We start from the raw sequence: 17,619 nt of genomic DNA on the forward strand, positions 1-17,619 counted from the left end.
AGCCTCCCATTCGCACCGCGCCACTTGCCCGAAGACCTCTGCGCATGTCTCGTGCTGCGCGTGACGTGTGTTTCCGGTCGGCCGAGGTCGTCTCCGCGCTTTGAAAAGAAGAAAAGAAACGGAAGGAGACGCGGTGCTAACTGACTCTCTGCCGCTGTTAGTTCCATAGTTCGAGAGGGTCCCAATTTACTCTTTCTTTTGCTTTGAGTGGTCAGTCCTCGGTGAGTATATGTTCAGGGTGAGTTTTTTTTTAAAACCGCGACTCCTCTCTTCTGTGGAAACCGAGGGCCGTTGTTGGCGCGTGCGCGCGGCCTCCACCTAGGCCTTGCGGCCTAGGCTTCGTCGTCTCCTTCGCGTTTTGCTTTCGTCTTTTAATCGACAATTCCTTAATTTGGGCCTTTTGGTGATTTGTGAGTAGGGACTCTCCCCATCGTCCTTTTTTCTTCTTCACCCCAGTGTTATCTTTTAAACAGTTAATGTGTTTAAAAATTGGTCAAATTAATTGGTCAACTAGTTTTCCTCAAATTTAATCTTTAATGAGCGACAGATTCGAAATGTTGCAATAGTTCGTCGACCCCGAGGTGATTTGGGGTTTAAATTCGATTGCCTCGGGAAAGCGGAACTCCTTTTTGTTTGGTGTTAAATGTGGGCCACGTAAAACCCACCCATGTTTTGGTCTTTTTACGCCATTAACCATTATTTATGTAGGGAAAAAAGTGGGCGCATTCGAGATCGTAAGACTTTCAAAAAGGGTGTTCAGCCTTTATTCGTAGACCACTGGCTGGGGAGGATTTGTGTTTCACCTGGCGGCACAGAACTTATTTTTCAAGGTTTTTTAAAATCTTCTGGCTATGTAGTTAGACATGAGGAAGATTCGCCGTATGAATAAAGATAAGACTGATATTCACTTTTACTATTAAATGTATTAAAGTTGATTTATTCCATAAAACTCTGAAAATTTGTCAACCATGATGTGCATTCAAGTAATTTAAAGTTATCAACATGTTTGTTGTATTTTCAAATTTTCTGGTATGGTCCAGGTTAGGTTTACGAAGTGATTTGTGCTGAAGTCTGTACTTTAGTAGCTAACCAATGCAAATTTTGTCAACATAAACTTATCAATAAGACTATTATTGTATCAATGTTCAAACTATAAATGCTCCCAATTGTTTTAAGCTATTTTAAAGTAGCTGCAATTCATTTGCCTCCTTTTTTTCCCCCTTATCAAAGAAAAATGAACAAGAATGCAGATGCTGGGGGTCAAATTCAAAACCAGTGTTGGAGAAACTCAGCAGATGATGGATACATCATCTGGGCCTGGATTCATTGTTTGGTGTACATATACCTGATGAGGGCCCAGTCCTGAAACATTGATTATCCTTTACTTTCTATTGATGCTTTATGACTGTAAAATAGTTTGAGAGATGATGACTTCATTAACTTTCAGTGATGTGAACATTTTACTAACAGGATTTTTAAAATATTTGAGGATCATTGTGACTTAATAAAGGTTAGTTGATGGGAAGTTTAATTGTCTAAAGGAGGAAAAAAAATGTGTAAGAGTTCCTTTGGGACAATTTTACAAATGAATGCCAATTCCAAAATTTGTTAATGGAATCATTGAGCAGTGTAAATTCCAACTCCAAATTTGATTTTTGGCTTGGGTTCAAGAATGTAGTCTGTTTTTCAACATAAATTGCACCGTAAAGTTTTAACATAAAGACATATTGTCCATTATTTTGGCCATTCCCATTTTTCTCGAGGGGATAGGAGTTCCCATGATGCTATTGAGAGGAATTGTCCCTGATCTCTTGACTATTTCTGTAATTAAGAGGGGTGATTTGGTGCTTGTCATATTATTGATTGTGGTCATTTGCTGTATTACAACAGCAATCCTACTTCAATGGACTTTACACGGGTATTTTGGAAATGCTCTGATATGGATTTGAAAGGTGCCACATCAATTTGTTATTCTTTTAAGTGACCCAAAGGAATTTTTTTATGGTGTAGTCTGATTCAGCAATGTGCTATTGGTAACATATATTTGGACAAGATCAGTGCAACCATTTGCTATTGTGCCAGGGGAATGGAGAGAGGTCAGTGGCAGAATGAGTGTTAACTGTATAACATTTACTGTTTGGGTCAGTTTTATTTCTAATTAAGCCACATTTCTGAGATCACAAATCCAAGCTGATAAAAATTTTTAAGGTATGCTATTTTATGATGCCAACTTAATACTTGCATTAAAATAATAGCCTTTTTTTATTATTGGGGAATAAAATAGAGGATTGGACTGATGCATATGTGGAGTCAACCAATAATGTGGAAGTGAAAATTATCCAGAAAATTGATCTGCAATTCCACTTGTCACTAAAGCTTCTAAACAAGCTTAGTTTGGGGGGGGGGGGGGGGGGAGAGAAGAATTCCAAGGAAAGGGAAGTTTATACTTGAGGAAAAATTTTTGGTGGATTAAAAACATCCTTTCCAATGTTTAGTTGAATTTTGGGTTCCAATGTTCAGTATTGTCAAATAGAATGGCAAATTAATTCCAACAATGGCTCAGTGGCAAGATGCAAAGCTTAAATGTTGTTATCATTAGGATGCCACATGGCCAATACCCTTTTAATAATGATTCTAGACTTAAAGTAAGGTTTTTTGCAGAAGGAAGTGAGGTGACTAAAGATAATTGAGGAAAATAAAGACTAAATGAGTGCCATTTTTCTTTGCATGGGGTCAAAAAGCAGAGATTACTTTTTTAAATTGGTTGGTAGAGGAGGAGAGAGGAAAAAATCCTAACATTAATTGATTTGAGACCAGAGATATTAATTGACATGAATAGTTAGTGGTGCTTTGAGAAGCTGAGCAGCTCTAGCAGATGAAAAAGCCAACTCTTTCCTTTTAGTTTTCAGTATAAATGTTAGTTCTCTGCTGATGCAAATTTAAATGTAAAAATGTGCTGATGCTTTCTTCAGATCTTTTAAAGGGACTAAAATCACCTGGAAGAAGTTATGTCTACGACAGAAAGTGATGGATGTGTTGTCCGTGTCCGTGGACTACCATGGTCTTCTGCTGCTGAAGAAGTGATGCGATTTTTTTCTGGTATGTCAAATGTTAAGGATGATCCAAGTAAGCCAAAATCTAGAATGAAAGCACCAAACTATATCACTCTGGTTAATACATGTATGACATTTGGTTACTTAGATAGTATTTTGCTTTGCTCTATGTATTGATTTTTTTTGTCTCAAGGGTACAATTTAAATTATCAGAACTTGAGATAAATAGTATGGCATCAGTGACATAAGGAAGAAAACCATTGTAATGATTCTTTAAGTAGATTTGCACAAAATACTGCACACTGGCATTATTCACTTGGTTTTCCTGCTGCTTTGGTCTCCTCTCCCAACCTTGCAGCACCTTATTTGCCAAAAGATCCCAGCATCATTATTCCTACTAATTAGAATGCTGAGTCTTTCACACCATCTCTTAACTCTTGACTGTGAACATCAGGCTATTTTCCAGCTGTTTTAGTATAATTTTGTCTGCATTTGTATGCCCCGTCATAACTTTACTGAGGTCACCAGCTAGGCTATCCTGGTGGACCCATTATATCAATCTGGTACCCCACAAAAGTTGTTATTCCTTGATTAGTTATGCAGTTAGTTTACTTGTTCATGCTACAGTATTCCTGATGATTGTCATTTTTTTTCTTGCCTTGCCTGATTGAAGTTGGTAATTGATCTTGCATGGAAAAATTTCTCCTTTGCTTCACTCTTCAAATCATGTGTAGCTAAGGATCCAAGCTCCTTTATTCATAGATGTTGATTGTCTTACATGGATGCTGCCTATTCCATTTGTTTATGGGAAGTGTGGAACATTTCATGTTTCAGTCCCAGGCTTTTCATCTATTTCTCCAATCCATTTTATTGCTGGTTCCACCTTTATACATTATGTTCTTGCACAGAGCTCAAATCTCATTACATGTATTGCCTCCTGTATTTTGGTCCTTATGATTACTCTTCCCAAATTCTCCAATATAATTCATTGACACCTGCAATTATTTTGACAGAATCCCAAACTTTGCCTCTTGAATGGGCTCGTCCCTTTCTCTAGTTCTGTACTGTTGACACACACCATTAAGGGAAATGGGTATTAGGTGCTATGGGAAGCAAGATCAACAGAAATCTTTAAATCTCTGGCAACCAGTGACAGTTGATTGGAAGAGGACAAATGTCCTTTATTCAATGGTGGTAAGGATGAGTCAAACAGAAATATTAGGGAAATTATTGGGGGGGGAAAAACAGGATTAATTTACAGTCAAGAATGTTCAGCATACCTTTAAAGGGAAGTCCTATTTGATGTGATGCTTTTCAAAGCTGTAACTGTTGATGAGGAGATGACATTAATGTACTTGCTTCAGAAAGACATTTGACAAGATTGCCTCCCATCACCTTTCCATAGGAAACTTGTCCAAAAGATACGAGTCCAGGTTATTCAGGGCAATTTGCAACTTTGATAAAATGTTGAAGATGTGGTTAGATTTTTGATTGGAAACCTGTGACCAATGGTATATAATTTTTGCATTTGGACTACAACACAGTAACAAGCCATTTCTGCCCATGAGCCTGTGATGCCCAATTTACATTCAATTAACCTACACCCCTGAAATGTTTTGAATGGTGGGAGGAAACTGGAGCCCCCAGGGAAAAAAACACTCTTTTTGATTGGCCTTCTGGCTGATATTGATCAGTTGGAATGATGGGTTGAGCAATGGAAGTGTGAGGTGGTTTTTTGGGAGAACTAATAAAGGTAAGGAATGCTCAATTAATATTGAGAGTAGAAGGATTTTGGTGTACAAGTTCAAGGATCCCTGAAGATGGCAATGCAAATTGAAGGGATGAGGTTTGCCTTATAGTTCGGGCATAGAATATGAGAGCAGTAGAATAGAAAATGTTGATTAGACTTCAGTTGAGTACCTACCATGTGTAGTTGAGCACTTCATTAAAGGCAGGATTTGATTTCACTGGAGATTGCCGAGGAAAGTCTTGGAGGTCTGTTTGGGAGAACCTAATTGGAAATGTATAAAATTGTGCCTTGTTGCAAGGGTTTCAAGTGCAGCTTTTTTTAAAAATCTGTTTTAATTGACTGTCTATTGTGTATATTTTTCAATCCCTGGTGAGAAAAGGATTTGTTTTGCTACTTTTGGCCAGTGGATTGGCTAGGGAATTGATGTTGGATGTGGTGTGTTAGTACTTGTACTGATTTGCAATAGAACATATAACAGTATGACTTAAGGAGTAAAACAGGATTCTGTTGACACTGGTTAAGTGAAAAAACACAAATGTTTGGGGCTTGAGCCCTTCAAGGTGTGACTTAGTATGGGCCCTTTAGCTCACGATCTATATCTATGGCTTGGCTTCGCGGACGAAGATTAATGGAGGGGTAATGTCCACGTCAGCTGCAGGCTCGTTTGTGGCTGACAAGTCCGATGCGGGACAGGCAGACACAGTTGCAGCGGTTGCAAGGGAAAATTGGTTGGTTGGGGTTGGGTGTTGGGTTTTTCCTTTTTTGTCAGTAAGGTGGGCTCTGCGGTCTTCTTCAAAGGAGGTTGCTGCCCGCTGAACTGTGAGGCTCTAAGATGCACGGTTTGAGGTGATATCAGCCCACTGGCGGTGGTCAATAGACTATCTATATAAATCTCTATCATTCAATCTTTCTCTCTGAAGGGCAAAACCATCCATTGTTCTTGCATCCATCTCTCTAAGAGTTAAATGTTCAGATTGTATCAGTCACTTTTTCCACCACGCAATGCATTCCAGTCATTCACACACACACTAAATGAATATATATAAATAAATAAAAACCTACCTCTGACATAGTCTTAAAACTTTCCTGAACTTGCTGTAAATTGATGTCCTCTGGTATTGTCCCTTGCTCCACTGGTAAAAAGGTGCTAGCTGACTCTGCCTCTCATAATTGTGTACATCTTGAAGTTGCCTCTCAACCTCTGAAGAGAAAAGCCCTAGCTTTCTCAGCCTTTCCTCAGAACCTTCAATCCATACAGCATTGTAGTAAAAATCTTGTATGATACCTAATGGGCTGGGGCCTTGTGTATTTTTTTCCATTCTACTGGTAGTTTGACATAGCTTATAGGGGTGCTGAATTAGTTTGTGATTGAACTGAACTTGAACCCACTGCAATATGTCCTATTTGTGTACTACAGGTACAGAAACCTTTATCTGGACAACTAAATTCTGGAAATCTCCAAAATTTGGCTGGTGGGGAGAGACGGCAGTGTGAGGTTGGGGGGAGATGGCAGCACAATTCGGGTGGGTTTAAATCTGGCTTTCTGAAATCTGGGAAAATCCAAAATTTGGAACACACTGTCCCCCAAGGGTTCCAGATAAAGGATTGTATACCTGTACTCTTAATATAAAATGACTAGTTTACAATTTTTCAGCTTATTTATCTTGCTGTCTTAAATGATTTGTGTGTGGCACATGGAGCATGAACCTGAGAGCTAGAATGTAATTTTAGATTATCTTGACCAATCTTTGAGTTGACAAGGAAAACAAAATTGTATCCTTTCTCAATGATAATCATGATTATCAATGGTATACATAAACTACCAGAATATCCTCTGGCATATATTGGCAAAGGAATTCAATGGCACATGTCTCCAGCATTACTCTCTTGTTGGACCTGCACTTAACCATACAGTAACCAAATTTTGCATTCTCCATATTTTCATTGACTGTTACCACTGGCATCTGCAGCAGCTAACAAACAAATCAATCTGCCTGCATTTCATATGTGGAAGGAAACAAAAACACCTGGAGGAAATGCACAGAAGTATGATGCTAACTCCACATAATGCTAGAAGTCTGGATTGAACCTGGCCTGCTGGAGCTCGGGTCCATCTACTCACCTGGCTTTCATGATTTTTTTTTTCTTTTTTTCACCCCTTACTATCTTTTGATCCAAATGCTGCAGTTAATGTCTTTAACATTAATCTATTAAGGATAGCCATCAATGCTGTAACAAAAGGTGCAATGTTAAAATGGCTCTTGGATTGGTGGGGGTAGGGGAATGGGTGTAGAAGAGTCATATGGTCATTGCTGAGAAACTAAAGTTGCCCTGAGAATAGTTTTTTTAATCATTAGACTGTAGAATTTAAACATTTTCATCACTACAATTTTCTGTGCCTTCAATTGTCTTGGAATAACTGAGTAATCAGACTTGGTCTGTTTATTAATGTACTCACGATGTTTACAATTTCTAAAATTGTATTCTATTACAATAATTAAGCATTCATAATGGAATGTGCATAAAATGTATACATTTATGGACTTTTAATTTCAGACTGCAAAATCCCAAATGGGGTTTCTGGAATTCATTTTACTTATACCAGAGAAGGCCGACCCAGTGGTGAAGCATTTATTCAACTAGAGTCTGAAGAGGATGTTAAAATGGCAATGAAAAAAGATAAAGAAAGTATGGGCCATAGATATGTTGAAGGTGAGTTCTGCAATTTTGAGTTTGCAGAAGTTTGAGGGGAAGAGACAGTAAATGTGAGTAGGCTCTTTCTACTTGGATTGGGAGAGGACATGGATGAAAGGTTTGGGAGAACACATTCACTCAGAATGGGAGTTTGGAATGAGCTGCCATCCGACGTAAATGTGGGCTCACTCTTTAGCTTTTTGAATAAATTGGATAGATACATGGATGGGAGTGGTCTGGCGGGTTATGGAATGGATGCAGGTCAGTGAAACTAGAGGGATGATGTTTTGGCACAGACGAGAAGGGTTGAAAGGCCTGTTTTCTGTACTGTAGTTTTTTATGGTTCAAAGCATTTTTTACCAAATATTTGTGAATTTGCTTTGTAAAAAGGAAATGAAATAAAAACTATTTGTCTTCAGGATTGCTTAAATTTTGAATTTTTCACTTTTGTTTTTTGAAAATGTATTCTTAACTTTTTTATTTTTAAATCCAGTATTTAAATCTAACAACATTGAAATGGACTGGGTTTTGAAGCATACTGGCCCCAATAGCCCGGATTCATCAAATGATGGCTGTGTTCGTCTTAGGGGACTGCCATTTGGCTGTAGCAAGGAAGAAATAGTACAGTTTTTTACAGGTATAGAAATAAAGGTTTTATTTCAAACAGTAAGTTTTTAATTGTTTAGTGCCAATGGTCTTTATTAATATTTTTTTATTTGAATGAGCCAATAGTATTAATTTCTGGTTCCAGATGGTATTTTGTGTTCATTCCATTTGAAACTAGTCTAAATGTGTTAAGCATGAGTCACCAAGTGGTGAAGAAATATTCGTGTGGATGAAATTGTTACTTAATTTAAATGTCACTTTGTGTTGAATTGGGGTCAATTATTCACTCTGCTTTGTGAGCACCATTTGCTGATTTGGAGCAGAACTGTGAAATTGCAATGAATTTTGAAAAAATAATTAGAATTTTTAGTTTCACCAGTTTATAATCCCACATTATAGACAAGATAAACATTTTCTCCTTTTCATTTATTGTTTTGCCTCAAAATCTATTCAAGATACTGAGCATTGGCTTTAACAATGGAATTTAATTAGATTTACTTTTCTTCCAGTAAAACCGAGATAAAATAATCTTAAAGCAGTGATCAGTAGATGATAATTCAACTTCTGATGCTACACATGACTGGATTTTTAACCTGAACACTTGCATATTTTTAGATGGGAATACATGAAATTACTGTATTATGGCATACAAAACCACCTCCCATTTCATCAAGGAATATTAAGAAAATATCTTTTAATGTATTTATGGCCTCCTCACTGGGGAAGTGAGCGGTGGCAGAAGCTCTGGAATTGGATGGGTTTCCTCTGAGCTGGAGAGCTGTGCTGGTGCATGTGGAGCCTCTCCTGGCATCAAACAATGCGATCCTTCAGCACCCTCGCAGCAACTAATCTCCTTTGGTCTCCAGCAGCTTCTTGCCTTTGTGCCGAAGCAGGACCATAGCCTAGTGCTGTCCATGCTGCAGTCATGGTGCACACCAACTGGTGTAGCGACTAGCTCATCTGCCACCAGGGCCGGGTCAGGCTGCTGCTTCTCCCTGGCACAATTCAGCGCCCAGTTTCCTCAGTGCATAGGGTCTGCTGGGAAACTGAAAATTTCAACTTTGCATTCAAGACCTGGGGAATATATTTGAGCCAATTTTTTTTGGGGGAAAGTGGGTCTTGTATGCTGTCAAGTACTGTACATTATTTAAAACCCAAAGAACACTACATAATTAAAAAAAAATGTATTATTTACTCTTGTAATTTTTTGTCCACATTCAGAATGAAATTTGTGATTATTATGCACTTACTATGGTGACGTTTCTTGGCTTCTTGTAATAAAATGGTAATATGTGACTCAAATTTCCAAGTTGAATTTTGGCAAAATAAATAATTTCATACACTGATCAAATTGTCCTACTGCCAGTGGTTTCTCCAAATACAATATATTTGGTTTTCAGTCGTTAAGTTTTCTATGGAGCCTATGCTTTACCCTTATAAACACAAGGATTTAATAATTTTCTTTCAAGACTTCTATTGTTTTAAGAGGATGCCATTGGCAATACAACGCAGTATGGCACACATTTGTGTCTGAAGCGTCTAAAATTCCAATCAGTGTCCCACTTTGATCAGTATTTGGGCTTCTATGAGCCAATATTGAAGGATGGGACATGCAAATTTCTGGAGTCTGCACATGGTGGACTTCAATGCTCATATGAGAGCTGCATGGTGTTGAGCTAGCCAGGAAAATTTGGCCTGTCTGTTTCTTTAATTAAATGTGTTTATGATTGGGGTGGAGGGGAGGGAGGAGAGGGAGGAGGGAAGAGGAGGAGAGTTGGGGGCCAGAAAATTGTCATTGATTCAGCATGATGTTCCAACTTCAAGCTGCATGCTTAATATGCCATTAATTTCCTAATGGCTCCTTGGGTAACTATACAATTACACAACTGAGGCTTGCAGGTGAGAAATGCACTACCTATGGAAGGACTCTGGGGCAGTTGAAGATGGGCTAGGTACTGGTTGAAAGGGGTTGAATGAAAATTTGCTATAGGTTCCCCCACACTTAGCCTTGTGTGCGGAGGTATTGGGTGAGACCAACTGTATGTTTGGCTCTATCCTCCTCAGTCCATTTGTAAATTTAGATTTACACTTGGCAGTATAACCACTTTGAGATCTGAACATGTAATACTGAATCTCCTGAACTGTTGAAATTAAGGGGCAGAAAGTGATCTTTGGTTTTGGTTGGCTTGTTTTTTTAAATATCAAATAAATATTTTAATGTACAGAAAGCATTTATGTTGTATATGTTGCTCTAATTTTCTATTTTGAGACTCTATCTGAAAAGTGTAATTGCTATTTTAAATAGAATCTTGTTCTGTTCGAAAGTGTTCTGTGACACGCATATCTGTGCTTCAACCCAGGATGTTCCTGTGGATTGTAGGATACATGTATATTTTGTACACAGAGATTGTCACATAACACTTTAGTGCACTTTTATTCTTGAGTTTTAGCTTTTAGTAATTTAAATTTTATAATTGCAAAGTCATAAGTAATCATGGGCATGTGCACCCTTTAATACTGTCCCCCACTGGGGTTATTTGTCCTTGGGTTGAAGGGTTGGAAATCGTGCCAAATGGGATAACATTGCCGATGGACTACCAGGGGAGGAGCACGGGGGAGGCCTTCGTGCAGTTTGCCACACAGGATATAGCTGAAAAGGCTCTAAAGAAACACAAGGAGAGAATAGGGCACAGGTGGGGATGGATGGATGAGTCACTTTTCTTATGGTATATGATTGTTATCTAGTACAAGTTGCTGTAGTACTATGGCGAATGTTTCATCTGGATGTGCTTTTGTTTTGGATTTTAAATGAAGTTTGTCACAATTTGCAGCTTTTAATACCATAAGAAAATGTGATTAAGCATAATTTAAAATATTTAATTAAGCACATAACACAATTTTTGCTTTAATTATGTTTTTGAGTATTGTAGGTAACCCGAAAAGCTACTTGCCATTTCAATAAATGTTCGGAACTTAGCTACTAGTATATCACCAAGAAATTAATTGTCTCCTTTCTATATCAGGGATGCCCAAACCCTTGGTCATGTAATATCGGTCAAGACTGAGTGGAAGGCAGTGGGTTAAAATTCTTACAACCTAAGTGCACTTGCTGCTTTGTGCACAGAAGCCTTTGTGCATGCAGTGATAAGAAACTGCATACTGATTACTCAACATTTTGGCAAAATTTTACCATGAACTTGAGGCCTTAAAGAATACCAAAGGAGACCTTAATGAGAGGATTGAGGTCTACTTTGAGTGCCTGACTATATTCCTAATGCTATCGTCTAGGGTGAAAATCTTCAGATTGTTGCATTTTACGATTGCATCTTTTTTGCCTTGTTTGTTAAAATAATCCCTGTTTACCACCCCCCTCCCCGGGGGGGGGGGGGAAAGCTTCTCAGTGTCAGTCCTCTGAGATCCCCTGACCCAACTGTGATTGCTTCCTCCACAATTGAGATGGGAGATGATGCTGGAACAGTCTCACTGCTTTGGATGACCTGGATGTTGTGCACAGTAGAATATCCAAAGTTTTCCTTTGAGTTAAGTTGCGGTTTACCACAGTCATTGTTTGGGTGTCCCTGCTCTAGATGTGTTCTTTGGATATGATGCAATTGTAGATAAGGGTGCAATAACTTGTACATTAAAGGGCAGTCCTATTTTCAAAGCACTTATGGCAAATAGTTTTTCAACCTCTTCAAAGTACCGTATGTGATTGACAGTCAAGTACACAATTATTCCTCGTACAGTGACTTTCAACAATTTCCTTCCATGCCTGAGACCTTTTTGGTTAATCGGGCTGGAGAGTTGGGGCAAGGTCTCTCTCCTTGGCTGTGAATGAAATGATTTTTATTGCATAAAATGGCTTGGTATTAACCACTGGTTTGAGGATGGTGTACTTGCTGTTTGTGTTTAACTAAATTAAAAACAAATCAATTAGTGGCAAAGTGGAATTGGAGGTGCTGTGGATGAGCTTTGGGCAGATTGCCAAAATGAGTAAACTTTGTAAAATGTTGCACCTGGCTTGTAACAGTCCTAATATTGGACCTAAATGTGAAATTGACATGCACATCAATGGAAAGCTTCATGTCAACCAGCTTAATGTCTTCAAATTGACCTTAATTTGTTTAGCCTCCAAAATACAAATAGGATCTTTGTTCTTCTGATCTTTTTTCCATTATTTAAAAAAAAATTCTTTTGGCTATCCTCCTTCACCAAACTCTTGCTTCCTTACCCTGAAGCACTTATGCAAAAACACCAGTTTAGTTTGGAATCTTGATAATTTGTGTCTTGGCTCTTGATATTGTAAGGTAAATATTCTGACACCTGGGCAAAATAATTGATCCTCTGGTCTGGTCCATTATGATCTCAACCTTTATCAACTAGGTTTGACCACAATTTATTTAGCTGTTATTTAAATGATACTGTTACGGCATTTTTGACTGTATTGGGTGGGTAAAGAATTTTGGAAATTGATAAATGTGCTACTGTACTTTTTTTAAAAAAAGGTTAAACTTGAAGATATTCACAATTGCTGTTAAAGTATTCTTACAAATTGGAGTTTTAAATGGCAGTTTCTTTTCTTCTCTTTGCCTTGAAGTCCCATAAAAGGTAGCCTTGGATTTTCATTAAATTGTTGTTTAATTCTGAGCAGACATTTGTTTCAATTTTAATATTCCTCCAGCATTCAGAGAAGCTGAAAAATTATAATAAAAATACTCCAGGGTTTGTGCTGGGATGGAGTTGTAAATGATGTTGATATATCTATCGACTACTGACTTGAAGACCTCTTGAATGGAAGTGATAGGGAAACCTACTAATGAATGGCAAATGGGTTCTGTCACTGGTTTGTGAGGAATGTAATACCTGTATTTCTAATGTGAGAGATCATTAGCTGCCAGTAAAAGTTGTAATTCTTTTAATGAATTAGAATTTGGCAAACTTCTTTTGCTATTATGTGGCAAGACTACACAAATTGGTTTCTATAACTGGAAGATGGTTGTCATATTGTATTTCAAACTTTTCCCTACTTCACTTCCTGTTTAATGATGTATCCTATTTGTATATGGAGTTTGAACAAATCCACTAACTCTCCATCTATACATATAGTCATCCTTGTTCTTTGAAAGAAATTACACTTCCACAAAGAATTAATGTCTTTTGTCACCTCTGGCATAAATTTTATTTCATTCTTGGCAGTTGAAAAAAAGCTTCAATTTAGATTGAAGCACTGGATAGGAAATTATTAAAGGCAAAGTTAAAGGGTCAAAATGCTAATTGGCTCCTATGAGCACTAGATCACAAATGACTACCCTCTTCCATATTTTCTTTATATGTGGAGGTTGAAGATCATTCAAAGAATGAATTTTCTGTATGATATACAATCCACTGAACTGCAGCTTAGGACAAGAATGTGGTTTTATCTAAACCCATTGAAAGCAAAATATTAATTTTAAGAATGCTTCATAACTTGTTTGTTGCAAAAATATCTTCTCAAGTTGTCATAGTTTCAGTAATGGTATAATGTTGAAGTATCTTTTTATTCCAAAATCTGAACTTGCAACTTGAGGTTTTGAAAAGCATTTGAAATATACAATCATCTTTTTTAATTTATAATTATTTACATGGACAATTTGTATTTTAATGCTATTGTTAAAATAAGTTGTGGTCTATGGTCTTAAATATTTTATGGGAAGTGCATGTTTATGGTATTTTACATTGCAGTGTACAATTAACATTTTGTGTACAGATCAACCAAAATTAAAATGTTTAAATATGCTGCATAATCTTTTAGGTATATTGAAATTTTCAAGAGTAGTCGGGCTGAAGTGCGAACCCACTATGATCCTCCACGGAAGTTGATGGGTGGTCAAAGACCTGGTCCTTACGATAGACCGATGGCTGGGAGAGTTTATGGTATTCCCAATAGAATTGGATCGTATGAGAAGATGAGACGTGGAGTGTATGGTGGTGGTAAGCAATTGAAGGGGAGATTGGCTGTAGTTTTAATAGTGCAGACTATTTTAATGTAGACCACTAAGTAGCTATGAGTAATAATGAAGACTTAATTGGTGAGCATGGTTTAAACTAGACAATACTATCTAAGTAATCCACTGATAATAGAATATCCAAATTTCTAATGTGTCCAGTCACTGCCTTGTGACTGGTCATCAACTATTGTTATTTTTTAAATGGTGATTAGCATGGAGAGCCCTGTATGAAAGGGGCTTTTTTTTTTTGCAGCCTGTTCAGGTGTGCTTCATGTTTAGTCCAATATAGCTTGTTTCACCATAAAGGGGCAGTCTTCAAAAATCTGTTTGATCTTGGCCTTAATTACCACAAGGATGAATTTGGTTAAGACATCCAGTTTCCAGTTGCTGTAATGCAACATCATTTGCTAAAGGGTCCTGACCCTAAACATTGACCATTTCTACCCAAGGATGTTGTCTGACTTGCTGAATTTCTTGAGATTGTTTGCCCAAGATTCCAGCATCTGCAGTTTTTGATTTTCACCTTCATTTGAAGCTGAGTTAATGATATTTTAATTGGTTATATTTGGAACTGAATTAGTAGCAAGTTAAGAATATACAGTTGAGGTAATGAGTGTCTAAAGTTTATTTTTTTTTACCAGGTTATGGGAGTTACGACGATTACAATGGATATGGTGATGCCTATGGCTATGGGTCTGACCATGGATATGGTCGTGATAGAGGTAAGTTGTTTTAGCTGGTTAAATTATAGAACTTAAATATGTATGTAATCAAAATCTAATTGTATGTTGCTTCGACAGCATTGACTGCACAAGCATATGCAGCCACCGATTCTAGCTTTCAAACTACAACTGGTCATTGTGTGCACATGAGAGGGCTGCCTTTTCGCGCTACAGAAAACGATATCTGCAATGTAAGTTGGATTGTTTTTGTATGCTTCATTTATGGTGCCCTTTTTGATTGCTGAAAGTCTGCATGGTTTTCCCAGCATTTTCTGATAGTTTTTAAACAAGTCTGTATTTGAGATGGTTCTTGAGAAAATTTCTAAGTAATGTATATTCTGGGATTGATTGCAAATCTGTCTCATAACATCTGATTTTTTTCTATAGGAAAAATCGAGCATTTGTAAACAAACTATAAATTATGTGTTTAATCTTGTTTTCAACTAACATTTTTGTATTTAGGGCAGAGTTTGGGCTCTTGAAAATTGACCAATGATAACATTTTAACGTATGATTAAAGAAAATTTGTAAAGAATTGCTTGGCTGTGCTCTGAAATATTGGATTTGTGAATCCCTTGATGCATGCAATTTGATGACAGATTTGGGGCTGCCTTTGTATACTTGTACTTCTGAAGTAATTGATATCTTCTCCTGTGCCCTCTTCCCTGGAATCCACGTTAAAATATATTTTGTCTTCTCGCTTCAGTTTTTCTCGCCACTGAACCCAGTAAGAGTCCACATAGAAATTGGTTCTGATGGTAGAGTTACAGGAGAAGCTGATGTTGAGTTTGCCACCCATGAGGATGCTGTGGCTGCAATGTCAAAAGACAAAGCCCATATGCGTAAGTTGAGAACCAAGCTTTGTAGTGAATTGTAATGGAAGTACAACATTGGCTAATTTTTCTCTCTTGTTTTAAAGAGCATAGATATGTAGAACTCTTCCTGAACTCTACTTCTGGAGGAAGTGGCAGTAGCTATGCAGCTCAGCTTGCAGCATTGGGTGAGTAGAGATGTAATCTATTTTTTAAAAAAAAGCTTTTGTCTGCAGGTGACTGTTTTATTAACATTAGATGCATTAGTGAAATTATTGCATGATAGAAGATCTAACTTTTTTAGGGTAAAAGTCAGTATAACTTGACTTGATCTTTGTAAATTTTGAACATTTATTTTTGGTAAGATTTTGTAAGGATACCTTTTACTGTGGTTTATCAGAATGTAGTTTCTGGTAGCTTTATTGGTAGGTCAAGCTAATTTTTTTGTCTTTCTGTCACTGATCAGTAATTTTCATTGGTCAAGGAAAATTGTTGCTATTTTACTTTCTGACTGCTGCAGCATTTCTGAATATAAATGACTCTGATTTTGGGATAATGCCTTTGAGAGAATTTGTATAAAAGGTTCTAATTGTTTTGAGTGGCTATTTTAGGAAGCCAATCAAGTTATGCAAGCCCAAGCTATGGCAGTCCTAGTAGCCAACAATTAAGCACTGGATATGGTGTTTATGGAAGTCAAGCAAGCTTGAGTGCATATGGTGAGTATCTAATACATTTCTACCAGCCTTTAAGTCTGACCTTTTTGTGAAAGTGCAGAGGAAAACCTTTTGATTTTCAGACTATTTTGCAGGTAGCCAAGCTGGAATGAATGGAAGTTACTACGGAACTGGAACCAGAGCATCTATGGGAATGAATGGCATGGGTGCAATGTCAAGCATGAGTGGTGGGTGGGGGATGTAACACTTTCATTATTTAACAGATGTGAATTACCAGCTTAAACTTGGTTATGCTTATGAAATGTGAATTCAGTATATGCATTCCTTTCATTATGGCTAGAATTCAGCATAAGCCTTTTCCTATGTTGACAGATTCTAGGGTGGTACCAGTGTGTTCATTCCCTGACTTTAGTTTTAAACTTGAGTATCATTTTAGTATTTGGGCTCTAGTTATTGAAATTTGCATGTTGTGTAACTTGTTACACAAGGGCAGTATGCTACTTTTGTGGGCTTGATTTGTTGTTTTTTTTATCAAGCACACAAAGTACATTGCATCTTTACTGGTACCAATCAATTTGGCCTTCAGGACTAATCATTTAAATTCCCAGTATGATGGGATTGGAACCCCAATGTTAAGTTTAATTGGCTGTGTAGTATGGTTTACTGTATAAAAATGTAATGTGGTAGTACATTAAATATAAAATTCATTGAAACTATAAACACTGGTGGGTGTAAAGTGAGAACAATTATGTGCTTATTTGTTGCTTGACTTTTTTTTTTATTTGTCTAAAGTCTCTGGTTTACTTTTTTAGAAAGTCAATGATGAAGCATTTTTGGATGCTCTACGACAAAATAAATTTTAATGTAGAATTTTTCTTTAGACTGTTGTAGGGTTTAATCTTCAAGTCTCAAAACATCTGAGACTTCATGGTATCTGACAAGTCACTTCTGTTCAAATTTGTAAGGTGCAAAGTGGAAAAAAAACTCACTCAATAAAGCTTTGCTGTTTTTAAAGTATAGTGCAAAATTGATTATTTTGAAATGTAAGACTTCTGGAGTGTACTGCAAATATATTAAGTGGCAACATATTTCATGGGAATTATGGTTTGTATTATAGTCTGTTGTAAGGCAAATATTCACTATTACCAGAAATTGCACCTTGACCCTCAGTCAGGGAGCTTTCAGCCACACAGACTCCAGTCCAAATCAGCAGCCTGAGGTCCAGATCCAAACCTTTAGCACCCTGGTTCTGATACCTGCTTCCCCTTCAGCTGGCTGCTCCATTTTTTTCTGGTCAGCCTTCTTCATACCCTGGAATCTG

General features: G+C 37.3%; 2 protein-coding genes across 2 annotated transcripts in view; one reads left to right on the forward strand and one right to left on the reverse strand.

Moving 5' to 3' along the window:
- LOC138743357 (deoxycytidine kinase 2) overlaps nt 1-466 on the reverse strand; it is a 37,498-nt gene extending 37,032 nt beyond the window's left edge. Inside the window, exon 1 of the mRNA XM_069898594.1 lies at nt 1-466. The gene's annotated coding sequence lies outside the window, so the exon portion shown is untranslated.
- On the forward strand, nt 66-17,312 carry hnrnph1l (heterogeneous nuclear ribonucleoprotein H1, like). The gene is made up of 12 exons (XM_069898590.1): nt 66-221; nt 2,973-3,099; nt 7,360-7,515; nt 7,991-8,134; nt 10,658-10,796; nt 13,895-14,073; nt 14,732-14,812; nt 14,891-15,003; nt 15,519-15,654; nt 15,732-15,812; nt 16,236-16,340; nt 16,421-17,312. Exons 2-12 carry the CDS (start codon nt 3,009-3,011, stop codon nt 16,540-16,542), a joined length of 1,347 nt encoding a protein of 448 aa, XP_069754691.1. The 5' UTR covers nt 66-221; nt 2,973-3,008; the 3' UTR covers nt 16,543-17,312.
- The last annotated feature ends 307 nt before the right edge of the window (nt 17,313-17,619 follow it).

This window comes from Narcine bancroftii, chromosome 9 (genome assembly GCF_036971445.1).
Source record: "Narcine bancroftii isolate sNarBan1 chromosome 9, sNarBan1.hap1, whole genome shotgun sequence".
In the NCBI taxonomy this organism is placed as follows: domain Eukaryota; kingdom Metazoa; phylum Chordata; class Chondrichthyes; order Torpediniformes; family Narcinidae; genus Narcine; species Narcine bancroftii.

What these genes read in the sequence shown, in the direction of transcription:
- hnrnph1l (XM_069898590.1), top strand. Translation starts at nt 3,009, where the DNA reads ATGTCTACGACAGAAAGTGATGGATGTGTTGTCCGTGTCCGTGGACTA. An exon ending in AATAGTACAGTTTTTTACAG is followed by an intron (nt 8,135 to 10,657) that starts GTATAGAAATAA and finishes CTTGGGTTGAAG; the next exon opens with GGTTGGAAATCGTGCCAAAT. An exon ending in AGCAAGCTTGAGTGCATATG is followed by an intron (nt 16,341 to 16,420) that starts GTGAGTATCTAA and finishes TTTGATTTTCAG; the next exon opens with ACTATTTTGCAGGTAGCCAA.